Here is a 27,391-nt window from a genome sequence, read left to right as displayed (position 1 = left end):
AATATGCTTAATGCTAAGAAAGAGACAAAAAGAAAAATACTAAGCTATTTGTCATCTTGTATATAATAAAAACAGAAATAAAATTTAAGAAAATATGATGAATCCATTAAATTAGAATAAGGATTCAAAATTTAATTTAAAAAATTGGGTTACCATTTGAGATTAGATGAAAAAGAAGGGAATTGAAATCAACCCATCCCTCATTACACTGGACATAATTCTATGGAGTTCACAACTCTAGCTAGTCCTTCCCACAATATTTCTCCAAAATTATGCACAAGACTGGTAAAACAATCCTGATTCCACCAGTATATACTAATATAATTAAATAACTAGAGCCCAAGATGAATCATAATTTATATTTAGATAAATGCAACTTACACCCAAGTGAAAATATACACAATTACAAATATCTAATGTATTTCTTATATTTATTCACTTCTGCTGAAAAATATGATTGTACTGCATACCTTTACATAAGTTTTCATTAATTTACAGTTCAAATAAAAAGCATAAGGAATGTATATTGACACCAAAAATTGACATCATAAATTTAAAATGGATGGAATCTTTCATTATGAATGTTTCACCATAAGAGAAACTTGATCACACATTTTCATTTTGGCATAGTAACTATTTACTAACATGAATGGCTAGTAAAGATGTTAAAAGTGGACTTATTTCCAATTCATGCTGTATTCTAATTTCAATATTACTTTTACAAATAATCATTGTTAAGTAAAAGTAAGTGCAGCATATATTACTTGTAAAAATAGATGTCGCGGTGAAAATAAAAAGGAAAACGTCATTGAAATGTAATCCCAGATAACACTTAACAAGACTAGACTAGTTTACATAATAAAATATAAACAAAAACATTCCTCTGGATTCAAATTGGTTATTTAGCAAGATAAATAAGTTTTAAGTAATAAATACCGTACAAGGCAAAGAGCTTCCACTAACTAGATTGCTGACTTTGCAATAGATATAACAATTTAACTTTGCCTTCACAGCCCAAATCAAGTCACAATATTCACAGTGCCACTGCAACTTTGCTGCACATCATACATTGCAGCTTGTAGTGCTTTCTACCCTCAACAAAATTTACCATGTATACAATTTTGATTGCAACCAGATGTTAATTAGGCATGAACATTATTAAGATAAACCATCCTGATTCTAGTGTCTGTCATTTTGGTACGCAAATGTATCTTTCCCTGACTTTTGTCGCATTTTCAGCACATACCCAATTTAATAACCATTAAAAGGATTAAATAATAAACAAAGAAGTGATGATAAGACTGTTACCTTAATTGTGGCACCACTGCACAGCCTTAGTTTGAGACTAGTGAGCACTTAAGTATGACATGCTACCCTGAAAGATTGATCTCATTCTGTAACTTACTGCAGAACAAACTTTTAAAATATTTAGTAATTACTTAAGATAACTAAAACGCTATTTTAATCCATGAAAGAAACTAGTTGTGTACATGAAAAATATAATGTTGACCATGAGCAAGAGCTTGATGGCTATTGCACAGTTGTTGTAGCTACCACATAGTCCCAATTATAATGAGAAAGTTGAGGTCAAACACGAGAGTTTCACAGAGTAGAAATTTTTTTAAATGATTCATATTACATAAGAAGGGCATGACTTAATGGACCGATCAATCAAGATTTCAAAGTGTAATGAATGAGTTAAAATGCAATCAATCAATCATAAGTAACACATCTATGTGCAAATTAGATTAAATATTGGCCTTACAATTGAAAAAAAACTAAAATTTATGGATTGCACAGCAACTTAATGCACATAATATTAACTATCCTAGACAAAGAATGTGGAGATCAAAAGCACAATATGAGATAAAAATCATTATTCCCAAATAGCATAGTTCTTTAGACATGAAACAAATTTTTTCCCAACTAAGCTGTTTTTACAAGGCAAAGAAACACACAGAGCATTCTTATGAAAAATCTTCCAAAATGCTTTGTGACATTCTCATTTTCTCCCCTGAGTTTAGGTTGTTACAATCAACATAATTAACTCCTTTTTTAAGTCTTAAGTGCACACTCACCACTTAAGATGTTTATAGTTTCACACATTTTTATGAAAACATTAGCTATAAAATCTGTGCCATTTTATCTCATGTTACTTTGCATAGATTGTCTAAAATGGCAAAATAATTACTAATAATTAGCTGCTGAAAACATATTATTAATGAATACAGAGAGAAAAAAAAGCAATGCTGATCTAATATTTGCAGATAAATTCATGTAAGCTTAATGCTTTCTGCTTCCTGAGTGTAAAATGGCAAACTGCAATTTCAGAACAAGGTCTACCTTCCACACAATGTCTGTTTTGAAAATTCCAGTAAAACAAACAAAGATGTAGTTATACATAACACTAAGCAAAAAAGGACTTTAGGAGGCTTCCTTGCAAAAAGAGTCGACTAAACAACAAAATGAAAATAATGTCTTTGTAAATAGTAACTCAAAAAAATAAACACTACAGGGTGTGGTAATTCCTTTCAGTGCGAGCTTTGTAGAACTTCCAGGCAACAAATCCAATTGCAGTAACACCCAAGGCGAAGACAATTCCACCTGAAGATAAAATACAGTTATGTTAAAACTATTCAACAAGAAAAGAGACATACTGTAAGTGTAACACATGTAGCAACTCCAGGTGAGTCCAACTCTTCAACTACTTTAAACTTTTTGTGATTAACCTTACAATTAAGTTCATGTCTACGATGCACACTTTAATAATGATAACCGTTCTAAGAGCTACAGTGTATAATCTGCTATATATGAGGAGTGTTTTTCTACGGGATATTAGCGGGTATTTTTACACACTTTACTAAGGTAAGAACTTACATTTTCACAAATTTTCCTCGCTTACAAAGGTTTATAATAACTAAAAATTATGGTTATATGAGCTATAAAATAAAAACCTCATTATTTCAATCCTCCTTGGTTAGATAAAACTCCCACTTCAAACTTAGAACAAAATCAGGCCAGTCACAGGATGCTTATTTTTTTAGCACGTACTCATTATTATAGAGCTATATTAACATTCTAGGCTATGATTTGGTCCAGTGACACACAAACATGTAGTTTATCTGCTAATTATTCAAGATATTAGGCATTGAAAACCGTTTGCTGACTTCTCTCCCTCCTGAATTCTTCTGCCCACAACCATTATGGTGATGCGGATCAGCTGGTAATGGAAAGTTTCTATAAGGCTTCAGCTCTACTGGAGAATCCCCATCTTAACTTCACTACTTGCAGTTTTCACAGGTATTTTCATCATGTCTATGCATGCTTGATTCCAAATATTCAAATATAAATTTTATCATGGCAATTATATTGCAGACAGTGAATACAAATTGTCACAGCATAAGTTAACTTGACAGTTGAGAAAGAGAAAATCACAAAGGAAAAATTCACTTAAGTTTAATGAATACAGAGAATTGTGATTAAGATCCATTTTCCATCTCAGAACCCTATTACATTCCTAAACTCCCATGTAAATCTTACTAGAAGACCAAAGGTCTAAGACATTTCTTAATTAAGTTAAACCAGGTATCCCACTAGCTAGGGAATCTGGATTTCACAGAGTGATCCATTACACTGAGGATTTCCTCAGGGGTAAAACTGCTGCTTTGAAGTATAATCTGCACATCTGTTGTAAATCAATGCCAGAAATGATGATTGGCAGATATCTTAGTACTTACTATGTAAATATCCTATTTTCCGCAGATAAGATACACACAAAAAAGTGAATAGATGTGAAAGGATGATTCCCTATTCCATGAAAGTCAAATGACAAAAGTGGTAAGGGTGAAGCAGGTCATGCAAGCAAAAATATTGAAAACTAATCATGTAATATGCATGATCTAAAGAACATTTTCACAATTTCCTTAATAAAAAACAAACTACAGCATTACAACACTTGCATAAATTGGAAGATTTTAATGCAAGGTTTGACCAATTTCAGTAACACTGAGGATCCCAATTTTCTTATTTCATCAAAGAAACTCATGCAGAACAATTTGCACATCAGTCAACTGATGCATTTGAAAGCAGTTATGCCAATAGGGGAATACATAAGAAGTGTAACAATTATCAAAAACGATAAATAAATGAAGTGTGATGATGAGAATGATGTACCTACAAATTAAATACAAGACATGCCATCTTGATCATAACCCTCCCCTGAGTAGCAGTAATAACATTACATTGTGTGTTGATGAAAATGAAGCAGAACTTTATGAGGAACACATATTATCACAAAGGCTATTTATCATAATGGTGTGTTCCAGAAAATCCTTGAAACCATCAAATTTTTAAAAACAACCTGATGTTTTCGGATGATGATGCATCATTTAGGATCAATGTCCAGGAAAAAACTATACTATTGTACTCTAATGCAAATAATCTATAAAGAAGAGACATCTACCTAATTTCAAAACACACAATACATATCTATGCATGAAAACATACAACGTATATTGTATTTGGACCCCCGAGTGGGTGGTATGGAGCCTAGTATGAAACTTCTTTGTCCAAGACAAAATGCACTAATATTTCTATGACATCCATTCATTGTGTTACACATTTGTGAGATTGGATAAGGTATAAAGTAAGGTTCTGTTGGGCCCTTCTGGCCCACACCTCTCCCTTTGCAAAATAGTGGAAACCTAGGTTAACATCCTCACACCTGGGGTCTCCCAATAATACAATCCACTTGCAGTGTTTAGGAACACCTTTAAATGTTTCAACTTGCAAATAATTCTCCCACAGCTTCTGGACAGAGATGCCAGGAGGAAAACTGTCAGGTCTACAGAAATATTTAAGCAATTTGGTGGAGCACAAAAAGCTTACAAAATTCAATATCTTGAATGATTTTTATGTAAACTCGCGTAAATGGGCCCACAGAACTAGGCTACTGTAGAATTACAATGTAAATATATTTAAAACTAAAAAAATTCTGACAGACAATGCTCTCAGGACATGAATAGTACAACTTCTCACCAAAGTAGATCAAAATAAAGAGACTTAGGTTATACAACTGCTATTATTACTGTAAACATTTCTAAATTAAATAAATTTCAACCAAGTATCAATTGGCTTAAAATTGAATTAAGACTATCTATTATTACCCACAAAAAGTCATTTCACATTTGTTATACTGTCAATAACACCTTAAATTTTTAAAGTTTTAGAGGAAAGCTAAGTATATTATATGCAGGACATTACAACAGTATCCTACATAAAATTAATGAACTTACCCTACTTCCCAGCTAAGATTTAAGTCAAGCTAAATTGTATTAAAGTTAATTTTCCCAAAAATATAGACCTGGGTATTTAAAACGGGCAACTGTAAACAAGCAACAGGCCTCCCAAGCACTGCAGCTTAAGGCGTACTGCCCTGTGTGTGTGTCAATACAGCAACAATTTGGCTGCACACACTACACTTCAGGCTCCCTGCCCGAATAAAGACGTTTATCCATCCACCTACTTCGCTCACAACATGAAAACATAAGTTACTTTCTCGACAACCCTATTGGTTTCCTAATGGTAGATACTGGTTTTTAAAAACAAAATAGATTCATACAAATTGAATCCATTTATACCACGACCGTATTCAATGTATTTTGATTATCCATGCATGCATCCATCAGCATGGGTAATTGAGAGTTTATAAGTACTGTTTACTCGTACCCCATATCATTATGATGCGTCTGTTTTGTTGGGGCAACCTTGATAAATTTCCATCAAATTCTGATTACCATAATTACGCCACCCATTCAAGAAATAATTATCATTGGTATTCTATTGGATAAGGTAGGTTTTGGGGGGGAGACACAATAGAATGGAACAACAACGCACTTCTTTGCCTCTACGAACAAAACTCAACCAGACATCCAACAAACTTGCACCCTTCCTAGCTTGTTAAATGTACTCTCCTCTTTTCACTTTCTGTCTATTTTACCAATTACATACTACTCCACACCCACAAAAATGTCACTCTATCTACAGTTTTGAGCTTCCTTTAAATAGCATGTTTCTACATTATACTTACTAGATCCATATTGAAACCTTTATTTATCTTTTGTTAATAGCCTAATTCAATATCAAGTTCATCAACTCCCCTCTAGTGAAATCCTCTTCGTCTAATGCGATTTTTCTTCTTTTGCTCCTCCTACTGTGACCACTTTGGTAAAAACAATGCTGACGTAGATTCCTCCATCTTGAAAACCATATAACCTTTATTCTCATCCCATACCTATCACACTGATTTTTCTAATCAACTTATCAATGATTGTAACTCCTTGGCAGACCGGCTAACCAAAGCTTGATCATCTGCAAACCTAATGGATTTTATGGATTCTCCGTCAACTTTCATTCCAATCTCCAGTCCTACCGATGCTGCTTTCACAATTTTTTTCCAAGTATATGTTGAAACGCACAGCTGATAATGGACCCACCTGTCTTACCTTGCCCCTAACACTGCCCATTTAGACTGTCCATTACCCACTACCACGTAACCAATCTGTGACACGTACAGGCTGTGGATAAGTCGCCTATTCTTAAAATGCACTGCTAATTTCTGCAATACAACCACTTAATACTTTTCCTGAGCCCACTCTTGACCTGAATCTCCATCTACCACTCAGACCGGACCGCTGGTTCCTAGTTTACAGCTTTCAATTACCCTTTTCACATATGGTGCTCCTACATTTCATTTCCTCAGCTATCTTCCTTGTATTAACATCTTGAATCTGATGTTTTACTTCATTAATACTACCTTATAATCTTATTTTGAATCCATTCCAGGGAAATTGCAATATAATCACACTGTTTCTTAATTTTCATACAACTATAATATGGTCTAATTTATATCCTTCTAAATCCCTGGGCATTTTCCATTAATACCTGTACCTTTGTCTCCTGCATAACTCTTATTGCTTTCTCCCGCAGTTTTTTCTTGTTCCTAAACCTTGGTCCCCTACTCACTCCCGTCTCTTCCTTTGTAAACTGTCCGATTCCAGCCCTACCATCACCACCACTTGTTTCCCTATAGGAACCTTCTTCCCGACGTATTCGCAGTAGTGGTACTCGCTTCGGCGGCAGTAGTCGTTTTTAAGGGAGGCAATTGAAAGCTAAGGTTATTTGTGTCGATAGGGATGGATGGGAAAGTACGGGTGAAGAGAAACCCGGCGTCGGCATTAGTCTACTCTTGTCGACAGGCGCCAAGGGGTCCGCAGTTTTATGTCCCATGTGACGGCCGTCGTACCTTCTCTAAGTGCTATCCACAAAGCACCTCAAGTAGGGATCAAGATACCAATGAAAAATATTTGTTGTCTCCAGGATTTGAACCCGGGCCCTCTCGGTGGGAAGTTTGTACGTTAGCCAACGCACCATCCCGATCCTCTTGATGTAAACATGCAATGTAGTTTACCAAAAGTGAAATAAACATATCATATATTATCAGTAATAACCAATCCTCACCTATAAAGCTTGGCCCATCAAACCGACGATCAGTTTCTGGAGCAGATGTTGGTTTTGTTGGTTCAGGATTTTGCGTGGAATTCGGTATGACTGATGTAGGTACTACATGGGTGGTACTTGGCGTAGTAACCGGAGTGGTAGTTGTAGGTGCAGTAGTAGGAGGCTGAATGGTGGTGGTGGTGGTTGATGTTGGGGGGGTAGATAATGTCGTGGTCTGGGGTGGTACTGTTGATTTAGTTGCTGGTGGATTAGGGGAGGTAGGTATGGTCGAAGTAGGAGTGTGGGGGGTAACTGTGGTGTTAGAATCAGGATTTAAGGTAACAGGGACCGCCCCCGTTGTACCCTGTTTTTCGACCGTGTCCGGCTGTTTACCTGCACTGCTTACTTGAGTACCTTCATCAACTACTTTCCCATTAATAGGTGTAACAGCTATACTTGGGTTTGGCACTGCCGGCTCTGTAACACAATTTATCCAAATCGATTAATTTATGATACATGGAAATATATGAAAACAGTATATTATCACGTGATGCCAGTCACTTTTAACGATTAATTAAGAACGTGTTAACGAAATGTTGCGCTCATAAGCCTTATCCGGCCATAATTTATTGAATTCCACAAAACGTTCAAAAACTTGAGTTCAAGGCCTAGCACTCTAAATTATTAATTTTCCCTCAAGGCTATTTCACAACGTAGCCCCACCTGACAATTTGAGAAGGCTATTCGTTTGTACTAACATTAACGACTTCATCAGATAATTATGCCCATTAAAATTCGACAACTTATCAACAGCACATTCGAGATACAAGCCATTCTGCTGTTCTTCATTCAGTCAAAAAGCGGGCATATTAATGTTCCAGCACTTATCAATTATAAATATAAAAACGAAAATTAAGCTTATCTATACCAATGGTAACTGGTGAACAGCAACCAGTAGGAAGACCGTATGTAAGCAGCATCCCACCAAGAAGCCATAAACAGGCAATAAAAGATACACGATTCATTGTGCCAAGGATCTTTTAACTAATGTTCACCGTGACTCTAGTAGCCTGCGACAATAAAACTTATCGTAACGTTCACAAATATCGGCGGAAATGTTGCGTCATAAACGGAAGTTATTCTTCTGCCCTCTGTATTCATTAGTCAAAAGAGGTGTCAAAAACAAGAAACTGTGCCGGAAGTTAAAAAGCAATCGGCAAGGGCTAAATTGTCAGTTGTTCTCGCTCAGTCGTGGTGTTTGTGGTGGTAATTAGGGTCGACAAAACATAATAATACTTCTCACATATACTGTATTTACTTACGACGAGTTAGGCAAGTCTGTGAAGCCATTTGCTGGATCAATTATATTCTGTTTACCAGGTAGTTTGGAAAGTCGACAGAAGTTTGGCTGCCTTGTGAGTAAATTTAATTCGAAGTGTAATTGAAATGAATGGCACAAACGCAGATGATGGTGGACCACTTATTGATGATGTAAGTCAGTGATTATAATAGTACTGAGGCCGCACCCAAAAAGCATCTTTGTGAATAATATATTTATTCCTTTTTTTACAGTCGTTATTTCGTGTGGACGTTGTAAGCAATATTATCAAGGAAGTAATCGAAAACACAATCGGTCCGAATATGTACCAAAATAGCAAAGTTAGTCAATGGACCTCTACAGTGGTTGAATCATGTTTAGCTTCAATTACGAAAATGCAGAAACCTTTTAAATATGTGGGTATGTATATATTTTAAATTGCTTAGTTTTTGATTATTTGAGACTTGACGCATCAATGGGTGGCCATATACTGATTAGAGTTCATAGACTTATCCCCAGCAACTGATTTGAATTTCAAGCAAAGCTATGGCCCTTCAAAAGGTATTTCCAGAAGATCAGCACCCTTCAAGTAGCGTATTATCTTTAGAAAACTGTGTAATGGATGGACTCGATATGCGTAGAAACAGGGCATATCTTAGAGAAAGGAGTGGTTGTTTTGGGCACCGTCTGGAAATAACACGAACTATATGATAGTACATTGAAAACCATCCTGGTGGTAAAGCAGTCGTACGCTTTCGGAGTAATACTCATCACCGTCCAAAATCTTTCATTTTACCTGAAATATATAATAAAATTTGTTGGGAAAAGGAAGTATGCAGTTAGAATACTCAGCCCTTTGTTTGGTTGCAAAGAATTTTATTATGAATTTAAGTGATTTCAGGCTTCTCTGTTATTGATACAGGTACATTCTTAATGGTAATCAAATGGCATCTTGTCCAGGTACATTGCGTTAGCAAAACCCCTTGGAATGATAAGGAAAACTTGGGGTATTTCTTAATGACAGAAGTTAAATATCTAGGAAATTCCCTGCTTTTGATTTTCAAGTGGGTACTGGGCACTCTTCTGAAAATTCCTTTCCCCTTTTTTGTAGCTGTGGACATTTTTATTGGAGTCTATTTTCAGTGCCTGAAGACATTTCCATTTTAACTAGACTCAATGTACCTCAATCTCAGCTTATTGTATCTGAATGATATTATACTGAGTAGGGAGTTTTGAATTGTAGCATAAGCCACATGTCTAATCGACTATTGCGTGACACCCTACCCTCCGTTAACCCATCAATTTCTTCTACTTTCTGCCTCCCTTCAATCTGTCAAATGTTCATACTCTTTTCCTCCCCCTACCTCAATTGTCTAACATTCCTCGTCCCTCTATTGCCATCATTAATATTCTATCACTAATTATACTGCACTGTATCCACTTTTCTTACCTCCTTTGGATTTCACCCAACAACCTTCACTCTTGCCTTGCAGTTCTTAGTTTCTTTTTCTGTCCATTTTAATTTTTCCACCCTTCTCCACGTCCAAAGCCTCCAATCTGATCCTATTTTGCCTCAACCAAGTTTCTGAACCACACATACATAAATCTTTTCCTGATATCTTAACTCAAATTTCTCATCACCAGCTCCCTCCTCCTTTCATCTTCATCCAAAACACTTCCAAGATGGGTAAACTTTTCTAGTTGGTCTATTTTTAACTTAACCTTCTGATTGCTTGGAAACATTAATAACTGCACACTAAATTACCTGTGTTTACTAATTTTCGTCTTGTCCTCTCATATTGGCTGCTTTTCCCTTTCTTGGATGGTAACTAATACTTACTTGGTGAAGACTTGCATACCAATTCCTCCCTCTCTGGTCCAAACAAGATTTTTTGCAGTGTAAAATTCTGGTATACGAGTAGTGCTCGTCCAGGGTCTGACTCCACAATGTTACTGTTGCTACATCTTTCACAGTTAATTTCAGTTTATCCTTCCACATTTTCCTAAACCATTGTGAAGTTATGCAGACACAGATAAAATGTAACACAGCAATAACACACATGTAATAAACATCATACCTAGTGAGCTATAAAAATTCTTACGATAATGTGGTTTACTTAATGTAAATAACAGATGACGTTGTAGCAATAGATATTGGTTATTCTGAATTGCAACTAACATTCTTGTCTCCGATTTTCCAATAGCCAGCTACAAAAACGAAAATAATGTAATTGAAGATATGCCATTTAAATTTGTTTTAATTACATGAATTTTATTTCATGTAATTTAATCAAATTTCACATAATACGAGGTTGGTCCCAGAAATACCTGACCCAACAAAGAGAACAAAAATTTTGGAAAAAAATGTATTTATGTTTCAACATAATCTCCTTTCAGTTCTAGACACTTTACCCAGTGATGTTTGAAAAATTCGATACCCATTTTATAGTAAGAACTATCTTGCTCCTCATAATAGCCAGTAACTGTTGACATCACTTCTTCACAGTTGGAAAATCTTCGACCACCCAGCCATTTTTTCAAGTTTGCGCACAGAAAATTATCTGAGGGGGCTAAATCTGGTGAACATGGTGCATAAGGTAGCAATTCAAACTTTAAATCATGAATTTTAGCCATTGCAATAACGGATTTGTGAGCTGGTGCATTGACGTGATGAAACAACACTTTCTTTTTAGCCAAATGCGGCTTCTTCGCTCAAACAATGCAATAAGTTCGCATAATACTCGCCGTTGATAGTTTTTTCTTTTTCAAGATAGTCAATGAAAATTATCCCAAGCTCATCCCAAAAAACCGATGGTATGACCTGGCCTGCAGATGAAACGGTCTTCGCCTTCTTTGGAGGCGGTTTTTCCTTTCGAATCCATTGTTTTGATTTTTCTTTTGCCTCGAGTGTTAAGTAATGGACCCATGTATCATCCATGGTTATGAAACGGCGCAAAAATTCTGCTTAGTTGCAGAGAAACTTTGCTAAACACTCAATTGAAACATTTTCATGACATTGGTTTTGCTTGAGTGTGAGCAAACTTTAAATCATGAATTACCTATCTTTACCATTTTACCCATCTTGCACCCAGCTTTCTCATGCCCAAATTATCAGTTAATATGTGACGTACCGCACTTTTTTAAATTTCTACTACGTCTGATAGCTCAAGCACTTTCAGTCGACGATCGTCCAGTATCACTTTGTGGATTTTCTTTGCCGTTTCTGGAGTCATCACCTCATTTAGTCGACCAATGCGATGCTCGTCTTGACAGATCGTACCGCCTCGTTTAATCTCTGCTACTCAATATTTCACTGTTTTAAACGAAGGACAGACTCGCCCAGAGTAGAAACCCATTCAGTTTTTATATTGGTTGTGCTGAGGCCTGTCAAATGAAAGTATTGTATCTCATAACGATGACCAATTTTCTCCATTTTCACAAATTCACTGAAAATGTTCACCATTGATGGCTTCCAAATGAATGCTAAACAACGTGGCATCTTCAAACTTGAAACATATGCTATATAGATTGCATACTTTCTAATACAGTGACATTTTTCAAACAACTACCACTATCACTAGGCGAGGCCGGGTACTTCTGGGACCACCCTCGTATGTTAAAATCAATCATCAAGATTCCATTAAATTAGATTTGACCTTGTCCACTCATTCAATTTTATCATTTAAAAATATGGACATCCTCAGATGAAAGAAATTTATATGAATGTGGTTGACAATTTTTATATATACTTAATTTTCAAGAAATACTGGAGGTTATGCTTTGTTCGTGTGTCTCCATGTTAAAGAGTTCCTGTTGATATTTAATATGGTTATTAATTTGGTCTCTGAATAATTTGAGAAAAATAAACTTTTTAAATATTTGTGTTCAAAGACTGAGGCTTTATTATTAGTTCTACTTTTTTGAAAAATCTTCGATCCTTTCTTAGAGTAAAACTTTAAAGAAGTTTATGACTGAGCTACCTGTGGTCACCCGAAGTGAAACTACACATTTGTCCCTAACTGTTATAACAATTTTGGGTTCCTGCTGTAAAAGTTAAACGATTATGGGAAACTTATAATCAAAAGTCTGTAATAGTTCAATAACTTAGTTTGGCATGCTCTGAACAGTTAGCATGTGCATAGGTGGAAAAGGAAGAAAAGCTAGGGAAAGAATAATGTCAAATTCAGGCATACAGTGTGTATAAAATATTTGTTTATTCTCACAATGCTGGACCAAAGAGCTCTGGGAACTGAATCCACAAAGACCCATAGAACGCAATGAAGACATAAAGAATAAGTATGCCTCATTGTTTGAATAACCTACTACTCATGGTCATGAATTCACAGAAATAAAATTCGTTGCCTATGAGATTGGAAAAATTTTCTCATTCATAGATCAGGTGAAAATCAAGCTGTTTCTATTAAGAATATTTCTCTGTATTGAGGTGTGGTTAATGATACATCTGCAATTAAGGTTTGTTTGATTTGTATTATGTTTGTATGTAATTAGAATATTTCTGCATGTTTCTTTAGGACATCTACATATAGCTGTTTCTTTCTTTCAGTGACCTGTACAATTATGCAGAAGAATGGTGCAGGTCTTCATTCTGCCAGCTCTTGTTTCTGGGATAATAAAACTGATGGCACATGCACTGTTCGATGGGAAAATAAAACAATGTATTGCATCGTTTCTGTATTCGGACTAGCAATTTGATTCAAAGTGCTTGTAATGATACTGATGATTCTTTTGATTAATTTGCCAAATTAACTTTTTGAGTTTATTTATGCTATTTGTAAATATTTTCTATTAATTTCTACATATTGTTAATTGCTTTTTTAATGCCTTAATAAATATAAATTTTATAATTTCCCTTGTTCCTACTTCTTCCATCGTGGATATATTGACTTTTGTGTCATGTGCGGTAATTGATGCTAAAAATATCTTCATATTATGCAAGTGGACTCTCGTTGGTATATTTTTGTTATACCCTGGAATAGTAGACATGAAAACTGAACACACTAATGTGCAGTCATTGTGGTTATAATGGTAAATCTAAGAAAAATGTATTAAAAAATGTGATTTTTGATCTGGCCAACACGGAATAGTAAGGTATTACAGCAAACAGATAAATGTTGCAATGCTATAACCTGTGAAATACACAAACCATAGTTGACAAACCGATAGCAAATTGTAAGCATATTGTGGATAGCATAACTTAATCATAGATAATTTATCATATACGAGGACGATTTGAAAAGTAAGGTCTCCTATTTTTTTCATGAAAAATCAAATTTATTCTCCTCAACCTTGTGTACATGTAGGAAAGGTTGAGCATTTAACTATTTTTCTACATAGTCACCTTGACGATCAATCACTTTTGCATCCTTGTAAGAAGCTTTTTAATACTGGCATCATACCTTTCTCCTGCCGTGCCATGAAGCCAACTGACGACTGCTTCTTTCACTTCCTCATCTGACTTGAATTTCCGTCCTTCTAGGTGTTTTTAGAACACGGGAAACAAGTGGTAGTCACTGGGTGCATCTGGGCTGTGAGGAGGGTGGTCGATGATATCCCTGCCAAATTCATTGAGTAGGGTGGTCCTTCGATGTGACACATGTGGACGTGCATTGTCATGATGCAAACACACTCCTTTGGTGAGACACCTTGTTGTAACCGAGGACCTCTGACACAATATTCTGCATGGAGAAGTAGCCACTCTCTTCATGAAGGTCTGCCTTTATCTCATGATGGGTAATTCTCCAGTCATTGCCCAACATCTCGTCAATTGGAGCCACGGTTGATTCTGGCAAACTCGGTCGCCCGGACTGCTGCTCATCGTGGATGTTTTCCCGGCCATCAAAAAACTCCCTGCACCACTTCCGCACATTTTTGATGTCCATACACTTCTTACCGTACACTTCCACTAAATGGCGATGAATTTATATTGGAGAAGCAGTCGTCAGTTGGCTTCACAATGCGGTGGGAGAAAGGTACGATGCCGGTATTAAAAAAGCTGCTGACAATGATGCAAAAAGTGATTGATTGTCAGGGCGACTATGTGGAAAAATAGCTAAATGCTCAACCTTTCCAATGATTTACACAAAGTTGAGACTAAATTTGATTTTTCATGAAAAAAAATAGGGGACCTTATTTTTCCAATTGCCCTCAGAGTAATGACTTCAGTTCATACCTCATCGGTAATAGTGTGGCAAAACATTTCATTTTATTGATACTATATAGAAGTAATTTTGTGTAAACTTCCACAATACCTGTGTGATTGATACTTCATCATTCATTTTTCACCTCCTCTCTTTCACTTTTTTCCCATGTGAGTTCCTGGCCAGCAATTTTGATGAAATAATGACCTAACAAAGATATATTCTCTTTTTGGTTGCTGTCAGCAGTTTTTTTTTCTCCTCTCTATTCTCATAGTTATTTCTCTTTTCTCAGTCTTTCAGTCCATTTAACCTGACACATTCTTCTTCATAACCATATTTATAACTTTTTAATACTTAAAATCTTCCTTTGGAATTCCATTTACTATCAAAAGTCCTCTCACCCGTTTAAATTTAATTATTTTACTCTAATTATATAAGTAAAACTAAAATAGCTTGGCAAAATACAATTATTTAATATCATTTATCATTAAATATCAACATTATTATTGAATGCAGTTTTACTTTTATACTGTTTAAAATCTTTTGAAAAAATAGATTCAGCATATGTAGATGCCTGAAGAACATTGCCAAATACCATTCAATTTGGAGCTCACATTGACACAAAGGTAGAAGAAAGCATAGTCACCACAGAGCAAATAACGGATAGAATATTGCTAGAATAGGTAAAAGCAGAACTGATAAAATTAGCTATTGTTCAGGTATATAAGCCACCAAGTAATAACAAGGAGGAAGAAGTCGATAGGGTTTGCAATTAGTTGGAGAACATAACTGCAGAGAAACTTTTAACAGTAATAGGGATTGGAATGTGACTGTAGGCAAAGGGAGAGATGGTGATGAGGTGGGCGACTATAGTTTTGGCATGAGGAATAATAGTGAGGGGAAAGCAATTGAGTTCTGTAGGAGAGAGGGGCAATCATTAACAACACTTGATTTAGACACCACAAAAGACATAAGTACACATGGAAAATGGCAGGTGACTCAAAAAGGTATCAGTTATGTTTTATAACGATTAGATACAGGATGCTAACAGTCTTCCGGGAGCGGATGCAGACTCTGATCACAATTTAGTCCTCATTGAATGTAGCATCCAATTCGAAAACAAGGCAGGGGCAGCAGGTTAGGAAATGTTGAGTACAATCAGGATGTATTTTCCTGTTTCATAGATTTTGAAAAGGCATTTATTAGAGTGGATTGGGAAAACTAATTATTATATTGCAGGAAATAGGAATGGTTTGTAGGGACAGGAGGCTAATCTGCATCCTGTATGTCTCAGACTACTCAGGTGCGAGTGGGGGACGGAGAGTCTGGATAAGCGGTGTTAGGATGAGGTGTAAGGCAGTGTTATCCATTATCACCAGTGCTGTTCAACATATATTGTGGTTGAAACGATTAAAGAAGCATGGAAAGAACTGGAGGTAGGAATGAAAGTGGGCTGGGAATTCGTAATATCAGTTAAGTTTGCTGATGACCAAGCTTAAGTTTGTCAGTCAGCCAAGGGGTTGCTATTGCTGACTGAATTGGAAATTCAGTGCGATAGATATGGAATGATAATCAATATAAATGAAACAGGTTATGCATTTTTCCAAAAGAGAAATGCTAAGATTAACATCAGTATAGGAGGGCAAAAACTAGAGCAGGTGAAACAGTTCATGTATCTAGGTAGTTTTTTGGACCAAAATGGTCAAAGTAGTAGGGACGTAATGAGAAGAATTGCACTTGGCAAAGAGGCTTTCACAAGGAGGAGGGAATTAATGACGGGTAAATTGAGTAAGGATGTTAAGAAAAGGCTCATCAACACTTCAATATGGAACGTAGTTATGTGCAGCGCAGAAACATGATCATTGAAGTGGACCAATAGGAAAACAAATGAGGCAGTGGTATGGCTAGGTATAGTGGGGAGGCAGAGGGGATTGTTGGGAGAAATCATAAGGAGGCAGGAAATATGGACAGAGAGAATTTTGATTGACAAAGGGATCTTGAAGACTGTGATGGAGGGGAGAATGTTAGGCAAGTAAGGAAGGAAGTATATGGAGTTGAAGGATTTATTGTAGATTGGGCTCTGTTGGGTTGTGTTTTGTAAGGAGAGACAAGAGATTTGTTTTGTAGCTTATGTCCATCCGAAACCTACTTTAACTGGTATATCACAATGTACCCAGAAAGCACTAATAATAATATTAGGAAATAAAAACAGGTAAATTGAAAAAAAGCTACAAAAAGTATGTTGATTGTTGAAAATTATGCTATGAGCTTCAAGGCTCCAAACCTCAGAAAGCATCAAACAGGTATTGGCCTTCAAGATGTCGCACTAGATTAGATGAATGCTGAACATTCATTAATGACATATATTCAGTAATTAAAAAAAATTTCAAAGCCTTCAAAGAATCTGCAAAATAAATCACAGAACAGTCAAATGCACATCAAATAATTTACCGAACTGTTATCATCTCAAAGTTAGCATATGACATTGAAGGGCAAGATAATGAGCTGGAATGTTTGTATGTTTACAAAGTTGGACAAAGATCGTGCCTTAACTTTGTTTGACGAAGATATTCAATGGCCAGCAGTTCAGGCGCCTTCTACATTGTATTCGGAGAACAGCCAATAAAATGCCAATTTGCTGAAAAATTAGCTAAGTCATTGATAAAAGCATTTGTATTACTTTTATTTGTATCCTCTGTCAATGAGTCTTTGTAATGATTGTTCGCAAAATTGAGATGCCTGGAGAAGAGTTCAGCTGCTGGAGAGACTTAAAAATCAGTTTTGAAGGAGAACCTGTTGCAAGAAGACTGAACGAGCTTGAAGAAAGTCATGGTCAATTATGGATTCTCCTTAGATCTGGAAGAAATGCTTAAGAATAAAGACATTCCATGAGATGTTCTCCAAAAGAGACCAGCTGGGAAAATTTTTCCTTCCTTTGCGATTAAGTTGAGCGAGGGCCTTGAAGTCCGGCTTTAAATCAACCGGAGGGGAAAATTAAATTAACTTTTAAATAGACATGAAAAATTTCAGTCATATCTGAAGAGAACATGAAAGCCAAGAGTTCTGTCCTATATGCAAGTATACAGGTTTATCAAATTAACTAAAAGTGTTCTACATACAATGAGAAGATCCATACTAAAAAGTCTTCGTACTTTTCCATGGATTTTTATTGTAAGCTACAATGCGTTTCACCGACTTGCAGTATCATCAATACAAATTTACTTAACAGCAGTGCGAGAATATATATGCTCAGGACAGAGTGGGGATGGGGAGGGGAAGGAGGGTCTGAGAGGCGTGGGGGCGATCGGGTGCGTTGAGGGATTGGTATCTACATCTACTTAATACCCTGCAAGCTGCCACAAGGGCGTGTGGTGGGGGTGTTAGGACACCACCCGTAATTTAGAAAATAAAAAAAGCCACATGCTAGAACCAAAAATTGATACATCCACAAAAAAAATATGGCATACATTCATGCAAGAACATTTACATCCCACACACATGCAAACACACAAACTACCAATTAACATACACATGTACCTAAATATATACCTAATATCTTTGCAATGTTTAATTTTGTTCCGACTTGTAAATTCAATGTTTTTAATATTTCCAAACTGACTTCAGTTTCTTACTATTATGATTTCTGATTGTTCGGGGTAAGAATGAGTATTTGTACTTATCTGTTCTGGAATCTATCTCCGTAATTTTATCTTTATGGTCTGATATACCTAAGTAGTGTGGGGCCATTACAATTCCTTCAGTGTCATAGTTAAACTTGTTTGTTCTGAACCTTTCTAAAAGTCTAAGTCTTGCTTGTTCTCTCCGCACTTCAAGTGGTTCCCAGCCTAAGGTCCCTTAAGAGATCTGTCAACTTGTGTTCTTATCATAACAACTTTTAACGACTCTAGTGGATTTTCTCTGGACTTAATCTAATTCTTTTTGCCAAATTTTCTCCCAAGGATTCCAAATACTTAGGGTTTGACCAATTCCAGGCTAGTTTCTTAGAAAGGAGTGGGGAGGGGGATGGGAACAATCGCTCATTACAAAGTATCAAAATAGGGTTTGCTAGGTGCCTCCATATCTCCATTTGCTCGAGAGCGTCCATTTTAATCATTTTGGGAGTATATGTAATATTTCTGGGACAGAGTCACTGCTGTGATCAAATTCTAGTAGGTGCTTAGCAATGAGAGAGTTAGTATTCTTATTTTTGTGACACCTTGCGTGTTCCTTGGCTCGGAACTTGACATTCGTCCCTGTTTGACCAACATAAACGGTGTTGCAAATCTTGCATTTCAGTTTATAAATACCTGATTTAAGAAGGCTATCCTGTGTGTCTTTACCATTGACTAGAAGTTTTGAGAGGGTTAGGGGTGTGTAAAAGGTTGCTTTGAGTGAGGTGCGTAGGTAGTTGAAAATCCAAATGAACATCTCCCATAAATGGGATCGAGCACCACCTCACTCAAATCTTAAGATACTGCGGACTGTGCGGAGGAAATAATATTTATGGCCATTGAATCCACTTATACAGACCACATAATTTCTAATGATTCTGCCCACCATTTTTCTTACAAGCATGCGGCCCTCCACTCGATGATCCACCACCTCCTAAATACCCTCCTTTCCCCCAAAAACTTCGACACTAAACTCATGACAATCACGAATATAGCTACCAAAAATGGTTATAACCCTAAGCTAGTTGATAAATTACTTTAGAAAAAAACAAAAATCAAACTTCGATTGGAGTCATTATGTCCACACATTCTAACATGAGATAATAAGTTTAAAAAAGTAATTTACCTTGGAAAATTTTGTGCTAAATAGATTAGATAATCAAACTACACAATAATTAAGAACTACTAGATAGCAGGAGGATTAAGAAGAAAGTGAGATCCTAACACTAGAGTACTGCGAAAAGAATTGTGTTTGCAGTATGGTCTGGTAAAAATGGTATGCAGTGATTCCCAAGTGCAAAATAAATCTAAAGTGGTTATTGGCAGAGGATGATGATACAATGACAAAGATAGTTGGTCATCTCATCTCCCCTTTAATTACCTCATAATAAATTATAATAATAAAAAAGAAAAAAATGACATAAGAAGAGGGCGAGGAAGGCCATGAGGAGAAGGAAAAAGAAGCCACTAAACACAGCAGAGCATCCATGGATGGAGCACCAGCACAGAAAGCAAACTGGAGTAATAGAAACCAAAATAAGAATAGAATACTATTGTAATTCTAAAATATGTTAACAAGACAAGTGCAAAGATGTAAAATGTGACAGACTGAATCAACAGTTAAAATCAAGATAAATGAGATCACTTTGCTGCATAAAATAAAATAAATATAATTTTGCAATTACCATTTAGCAATTCTGCTGGGCTATCCATGCAAGATGGTGGAAAGATGGAGCATTTTTTAATTACAGTACTACAGAGAATTCAAGAAAGTTTTTTCATGCTATGAAGCAGCACTTGGTGTTTCTAAAAACGGATGGTTTCTTACTCCCAAGATGAACTTAATTGGATTACTGCCGCTATGGTGGATTTTTGCTAAAAATCCAGGCATTTTATATTGCCTTGTTAGCAAACAAACAGGATATCTTTCTATTTGCTACCTAGAGTAGATTCAGGGTGACTATGGGACTTGTACACTTCCTCTATCACAGGCTGAAACATTTGTACAGAATACCCTAGTTAATTTATTTTTCTCCACATAATTATGTCATAGCAAGCAGTATCTTCATAAGTTTTTGTTTACTCAAGTGACCATTTTTGTTACTCTTTAGTAGAGGTGACTTGAAATTTTGTCATTACTAGGTTAACTAGGGGGATCGAGATGGTGCAGTGGCTAACGTGCTGGTTTCCCATCCAGATGGCCGGGATTCAAATCCCGGAGGTGGCAGATATTTTTCAGGGGTATCCCGATCCTTACTTGAGGTGCTTTGTGGAGAGCACTTTGACTTTGCACCTAGTGATTACTTCCTCTTCTTGCACTTGAAACAGTGGCTTGGTGGACACATGTCTGAAGACACTGAGGAACTCAGGACTGCTGTTGTCAACTGATTGAATTTCCAGGCGGTGAACTTCTATGCTGAGTGATTAAAGAAGTCAATGCAGCATTTTGCACAGTGCTCAAAAGTGAATGGTAATCATATAGAATAGTGATATAGGTTTGTAGGAAACTAAAATCATCCATAAATACATTTTATAATTAATACGTTTTTTGTAAACAAATGGACCTACCTTAAAAAATAACCCTAAAATATTATTACTCGAGTTTCATTGCATGATATGAAGCAATAACATTTAACAAGGATTCTCGTTATTTTTGCATTACTAGCAATTGAAGTTTTTGCTAAAGGTTTCATCTTAAAGTACTAAAAGCTTTAAAGTGCTTGCTCTATTTATAAAATGTATAAAACCGAATTTGCTCCATGTAGTACAGCTCTTGTCATGGTGGAAGAGCTTGAGCAATCCAACAACCCATAGAGTCGTGCTGGAGGGAGCAATGATGTTTGCTCTTGGTTGGGCCACCTATGTCATAGGTCAAAGGGTAGCAGCCAGACACATGATAGCCATATACCTCAAATAATCCTATTTCTCAGTAAGAAGACAATTGACACCAGTGGGACAAGAAATGGAGTGTTTACAGAGAAATGGGGTGAAATGAGAGCACTATACAGAAAGGTGAAGGAGCTGACAGGATGTAAGAAAGGAAAATTAATTGAAACTCTCAGAGACTCGAAGGGAAAAAAATTGATTGAAGCAAAAGAGATTCGAACAGAATGGAAATTATATGTATACATACAAGAACAATATGGTACAGATATTAGACCAGTGTGCTTATATTTTAAAATGGAATTCAATGTCATTGAGAAAAGGTTAAGTGCACAAAGAAATTAAATTAAACATGGCTGTGGGCAGATGTAGATAAAATTCTTTCTGTACTACTCATGAGTTCAGAAAAATGTAGAAGGGAGTTTTTATATGGGCTCATTTATAGTACATATTTATGATGAAAGAATTCAGGCAGAAGATTCATTAGATTAGTATTGATTTCCATACAAAAAACGGGAAAAGAAGCAAAACGTATAAGTTATTAGTTAAATTTTGACACAACATCAGCGAAATTTGGGATGGGGATTGTTAGACATAGGTTTAAGAGTCTCTCATTATTCATGATTTTCAACATACCTATAGGAAGAAGAAATGTTAAAAGAGGCACAGTAAGGGCTGGAGGCAGGATTGGAAGTAGGTAGGAACTCATCAAATCAGTTTTGCAAATGATCAAGCTTTGGTTAGCCAACTTAGCCAGAAGATTACTATCATTGCTGAGTACATTATAGAGTCAATTTGATAGGTTTTCGATGAGCACCAATGAGAAAAATGAAGATAGTGAGGTTATCCAGAAACAATGGGTTAAGATACACATTAAACTGGGGGGGGGGGTGGGCATTAGCTAGAACAAGTAATACATTTCATTCATTGAGGAAGTGGTTTAGAAGTTTTCTTTAATGCCAATAACTTTAATTTTACAATTAAGTAGTAGTAGTAGTAGTATTTAGGGGAGGCGACCGACTGCTGATTTTACAATTAAAGCCACAAGATTCTTTCATTTGTGGCAAAGGCATATATATTAAATTATGTCCAGCAAGCCTTTTTCTTTCTGCTTATCTCTTTCCTCAGCTTGTTGCCTTATATAAGAAAGTCCAGCACTAATGGCATCATCCAAAGAAGTCTGACTAATTCGTTTGGTAGGCTGAAGTTTTTGTTTGCTTGTGCTGGGACCATAATATTCAAATGTAGTGGGGGGTGCTATTTCTGGCCCTCTTCTTTCCACACCCTTTCTTTCAATACTTGCTTCATCATTCAATTGTTTATCTATGTTGCCATGTGTGGCATCCAGTGGGATATGCTTTGCGTTGACATTTCCTTTCTTCCATTTGTTTGAACCACGGCTGTTGCCTCCAAAACTGAGGGATTTTTTTGAAGTGGCTCGCAGGTGAGAAGCGCTCCAGCCTGAATCAGTGGCCATTAAATCTTCAGAGGAGGCAGTGTCTTCATAATTATACTCTGGCGGTGGAGCAAACTCGTCTTGTCTCTCCTCTCGCTTCTTCTTCACCCATTCTTCTTGAGACATAGCTATTGAAAAGTATGAATAAATAATCATTATATGATATAGTAAGTTGGATAATAATAAATTATTTGAATACAAATATTATATATATATATATATATATATATATATATATATATATATATATATATATATATATATATATATATATATATATATATATCATGAGGATCACAAGCATAAAAAAGTTTCCAGTTAGGTTTTGTAATTTTATTTCAATTTAACTAATATCAAGGCCCTTGGGAAAATAAAAACCATATTACTTTTGCAAATAATAGAGGTTTTCCTCAGACTGGTGTTGGTGTTTTGTGCTTAAACATTTGGCTCATTGATAATTTTTCATATTGATGAAAATACTGAAAATGCTAATTTGTGTGTGCTTATTAATACAGTAACCATGCAAAATTATTTCCTTGATATTATTAGATTCCTGCCTTCCATTGTTTATATACTCCCAACTGTCACATTCAAGCAACAAATGTATATGAAAGAATGGTAAATTCTGCCAATTAAAAATCCCAAGCTATTACGGCAAGTTAAGTATTAACATGCTGTATATTGTTGATGTTGTGGATTTTTAAAAGATAACTCCCTCAAAATGATCCTTGAAATATAATGCGTAGGACAGAGAGAGTCTTACGGTCTGTGGCTCCTGATACGCCTTCCTTCCCAATATCCCAAGGCCGCACAGGAAGTGGTCTTTTCTCCAATCTTTTCCTCCTCTTTTCTTCAGCTCCCTCTATCTTTGCCTTCCTTCTTTCCCTCTCTTCCTCTTCTGCCTTGACCATTTCAACTGCTTTGCAATCTGGCCACATGGTAACAGTGTCATCTTCAACTGTCCCTGCAATAGAATGGCGGAGTAGCATGCACAATATGAGAAAATATTATTTTGTACAAGAAGGAATAACAGCAAGGGAAGTTATTAACACTGTCTGATTGGCCATAGACTGATGATTAAAACATGATAAAAGATTCTCAATTTTGGTATCAATCTGACATTTGTGACAAACCAGCGTGAATAAGTTTCCCTAAAATATAATATAGTTGAGAAAAAAAAACATCTTCCTCCCCACACATATATATGATTTTTATACGCATAATTCATTAAAAACACAGTTATCAACCCAAATGATAGTTTGATATGTGAGTGTAGAGTTCACTCCACACAAAGCTCGATGGTATGTGAAATTCACACATCAGGCTAAGGGGGTCAGTTCCTTTCTCTGAGCTGGCTATGATTTCCCAGGAAGATCTGGTACCTGAAAAATCAGACAGCTTGGGTGGAGTTGAGGGAGCCCCGAGAGGCGAGCTTGGGAATTGAACCTGGGCCCTCCAGTCAGCAGTCCAACATTCTACCCCTGGTCTACCTTATCCCCCGTTCACTCATTATCCACCATTTCATTACTGCTATCAGAGTTATATACACCACACTTTTGGAAACTGTTCATATATCCTTCAAATGAAATCCAAAATCATATTTTTACTTCTAATAGAATTTAACTATGGGCATCAGCAAAAATACATGAAAATTAATTGACTTGCATGCTTTAGGAAAAACTGATTCCAGAGAGTTCAGGATGAAGAAGGAAAAACTTAAAAATTAATTTTGATATATATGAATATAGTCATACAGCTATGCTAATTAATGGGAAATAAAAAATAATATCCTCTTATTCAATTAAGGTAGTAATTAAGGCATGATTAATTGCCCAATCTTTCTTTAACTTACCCCTTACACCCTATAGTTAGTTGATATTAGAGTGGTGGTGTCTGAATTGAGAATGTAGTGTTGTATTCCAAATGAAAAGTTTGTTAGAAGGCTAAATACACAGAATGCATTATTTTGTGGTTGAAATATTTTACTGAATACTGCTTCAAGCAGAATTATTGGATTAAAACATTTATTTTTCAGATACTTTGCATAATTTGCACTATAATACACAAAATTATGCATGAAATTAGGGAAATGGTGTGGTTTTCTGTCTCTTATTTAATAAAATATCATATTCAATGTGTTAAATGCCAACTGAAATAATAAGTATTAAATAAATCACGTTTTAGCCAAAGTGTGGAAAATTTCTGACCATGACATTTGACACTGTTACGGCAGCGTGCAATTACTCTCAATTGCTTCTTTCAAATCAAGAGATTCTAAATTACAACTTCACCTCGAGGGAAAATGAAAACAAACAAATAATTATGATTAATTTTTATTCTTTCCCACCTCTCAGTTGTCATTTATAAACCGCGCCATGGACCTACCATCTCCTAGTTGGTTTGGGATGAAAAATTGAAAAATAAATTGTGTATCCTGAGTGTAAAGCATCCCCTATTGCATGTAACATCTTGTTTCTCGCTTGTGGTTCCGTTGAAGCGGTCTTTTACACTGCTTTTGATCTTATAAACCATTCCTTATTACGCACCAGGCTGGACCTCTTCCTTCCTTTGAAGTTAACGGCACTCATATGCAAACTGATTTCAATCAATGGAGTACCTCCGTCGGTAAGAACTCCGTGCGAAAACTCCCACAAAACGGACGATAACCATACCATTGGTTCCGATGAATATAATTTCACCATATTTTATTACGATAACAATAGTTCATCTTAATGAAAACTCTGTTCGCATTTCCGGAATATAAATTAGAGTCATGTCAAGACACTTTGGAAGCTATTTAGACAAGGAGAACTGACAAGTTAGATAAAGTTGGTATTTATAAACTAAATTTCAGATATTTTAATTGTAAATGTACATGGCAGGCAGTCAAAACTTCTATATGTGCGGAGAGGAACACAAACAATGCTAAAATACGGGAGCGACATAGCTCAGTCACAGTTGGCGAAACGCTTGGGGAAAAAGAAAAAAAAACAGATACTTAAAATGTTTGCTTAAAGTTAATATACTAGCAAATGGTATCTTTCGTAAATTTAAAGCTTCTTCCCGGAGTTCATTTTCAAAACTACGAGCGCATTCATTTAAAAAGTGATAACCCATTCCCTTAAAAACACAAAAAACTTAATAAACTGTATTCTGCAAGGAAATTAAGACATATGGAAAGTGATATAACAAATTCATTTATGCAAAAACGCACGCTAAGAGCAAACTATGAGGACTTATAATCTGAATTTTATCTCTGAGAATGGGTCCAAAGAAGAAAATTAACGGAAAATGGACGGATGAGAGTACATGGAGAATGTCAAGGCATTACTAGATCAATCACCAAACCAAAGCAGAATTTCTCAACGTGGTCACTCAGTACCCACAGGACTTAGCGGAACTGGAGAATTAGCCATATTTTCACCTTGCTAGAGAGATATAATCCTTTAGGTTAGGCCGTTAAACCATTACATGATTTATTCATTTAAACTTAAAAAAAAACATTTTGCTCTTCATTAACAGCTAACGTACTTGGTTACATACGCAATTGAATACATACGCAATTGAATACATACGCAATTGAATACATACGCAATTGAATATGATTCGAGTGGAGCCCCATTTATTAAGTTTTATATGATAATATCAGCGATGAACTGAAAAGTTATGATCATTCATCAAAGCGTGAGTTGATAAGATTAACTTCTCTTGTTTGCGAGATCCTGAAAATGACAGCATAATCGCGAGTGCCGTCAGTTTGACATGACGTGTTCGGAAACGAATATATCAATTTAACTTATTCAGGACTTGGACAAGGAAAGATACACTACACCCTGAAAGCAATTTTCAAAATACACGAAAATTTCATTAAATCAGATGAAAATTTCTTTAAGTGTGACTTTTTGGAGCGGTAATTAGGCACTCTGATGAACAAATAGGTAGATTTTTCCTCAATTTACAGTATTAATAGGACTAATACTCGATTTTTCGCATTACTATTTCTCTCATTTATACTATCCCTTCCTAACCTGACAAAATTTGACTTGGGCCCTACATATCGAAAATAAGGTGATTCAATACATTGAACTTTAGTCAGATGTCATCCACAAAATGTAAACTGCAAAGTGATAATCGAGTTGGCAGGCGAAAGGACAGGTTTTCAACCAGAGTAATCGAGCATCCATGGGCTTTGTCTTAGTCTGATGTCTTTATTATCTAAAGAATGGTTAACTTCACACACCAACTCGATTTGGTCTCGGTCAGCACTCGCTGAGCACATGTTATGGCCCTTGTGTGTCCCTCTCCATCACGCAACAATCACCCTAGGGCACGTTTTCGGGCGCAGATATTAATCAAAGTAGTTGCACGATTAAAAAAATAACATACCGACAAGAATAATGAACTAAAA

At 35.9% G+C, this 27,391-nt stretch overlaps 3 protein-coding genes across 3 annotated transcripts in view; 1 reads left to right on the top strand and 2 right to left on the bottom strand.

The window, feature by feature from the left end:
* Positions 1-343: 343 nt before the first annotated feature.
* Positions 344-8,633, bottom strand: LOC139694223 (sialomucin core protein 24-like). The gene is made up of 3 exons (XM_071592671.1): positions 8,426-8,633; positions 7,519-7,974; positions 344-2,604 (listed from the first exon to the last, which is right to left on the bottom strand). The coding sequence occupies exons 1-3, from the start codon at positions 8,520-8,522 to the stop codon at positions 2,510-2,512; spliced, it is 648 nt and encodes a 215-aa protein (XP_071448772.1). The 5' UTR covers positions 8,523-8,633; the 3' UTR covers positions 344-2,509.
* An 84-nt stretch (positions 8,634-8,717) lies between these two features.
* Dlc90F (dynein light chain 90F) lies at positions 8,718-13,674 on the top strand. The gene is made up of 3 exons (XM_071592681.1): positions 8,718-8,988; positions 9,070-9,235; positions 13,380-13,674. The coding sequence occupies exons 1-3, from the start codon at positions 8,944-8,946 to the stop codon at positions 13,526-13,528; spliced, it is 360 nt and encodes a 119-aa protein (XP_071448782.1). The 5' UTR covers positions 8,718-8,943; the 3' UTR covers positions 13,529-13,674.
* An 8,757-nt stretch (positions 13,675-22,431) lies between these two features.
* Positions 22,432-27,391, bottom strand: part of LOC139694205 (coiled-coil domain-containing protein 174) — a 251,505-nt gene continuing 246,545 nt past the window's right edge. Inside the window, exons 8-9 of the mRNA XM_071592652.1 lie at positions 23,747-23,947; positions 22,432-23,111 (exon numbers count right to left, since the gene is read on the bottom strand). Of these exons, the coding sequence (XP_071448753.1) occupies positions 22,606-23,111; positions 23,747-23,947 (707 nt within the window). The 3' untranslated portion in view covers positions 22,432-22,605. The remainder of the gene's footprint in view (positions 23,112-23,746; positions 23,948-27,391) is intronic.

The sequence above is a fragment of the Hetaerina americana genome, unplaced genomic scaffold (genome assembly GCF_022747635.1).
Source record: "Hetaerina americana unplaced genomic scaffold, ioHetAmer1.1.p SCAF_1, whole genome shotgun sequence".
NCBI classification, from domain to species: Eukaryota; Metazoa; Arthropoda; class Insecta; order Odonata; family Calopterygidae; genus Hetaerina; species Hetaerina americana.
Note: the sequence above shows the minus strand (reverse complement) of the source record. Positions and strands in the feature narration are given on the sequence as shown.

Coding starts and splice junctions, on each gene's coding strand:
- LOC139694223 (XM_071592671.1), bottom strand. CDS start 8,522: ATGAATCGTGTATCTTTTATTGCCTGTTTATGGCTTCTTGGTGGGATG. Junction 7,975..8,425: donor CTGTTCACCAGTTACCATTG/GTATAGATAAGC, acceptor ATTGTGTTACAG/AGCCGGCAGTGCCAAACCCA. Junction 2,605..7,518: donor TGATGGGCCAAGCTTTATAG/GTGAGGATTGGT, acceptor TTTTATCTTCAG/GTGGAATTGTCTTCGCCTTG.
- Dlc90F (XM_071592681.1), top strand. CDS start 8,944: ATGAATGGCACAAACGCAGATGATGGTGGACCACTTATTGATGAT. Junction 8,989..9,069: donor GTGGACCACTTATTGATGAT/GTAAGTCAGTGA, acceptor CTTTTTTTACAG/TCGTTATTTCGTGTGGACGT. Junction 9,236..13,379: donor GAAACCTTTTAAATATGTGG/GTATGTATATAT, acceptor TCTTTCTTTCAG/TGACCTGTACAATTATGCAG.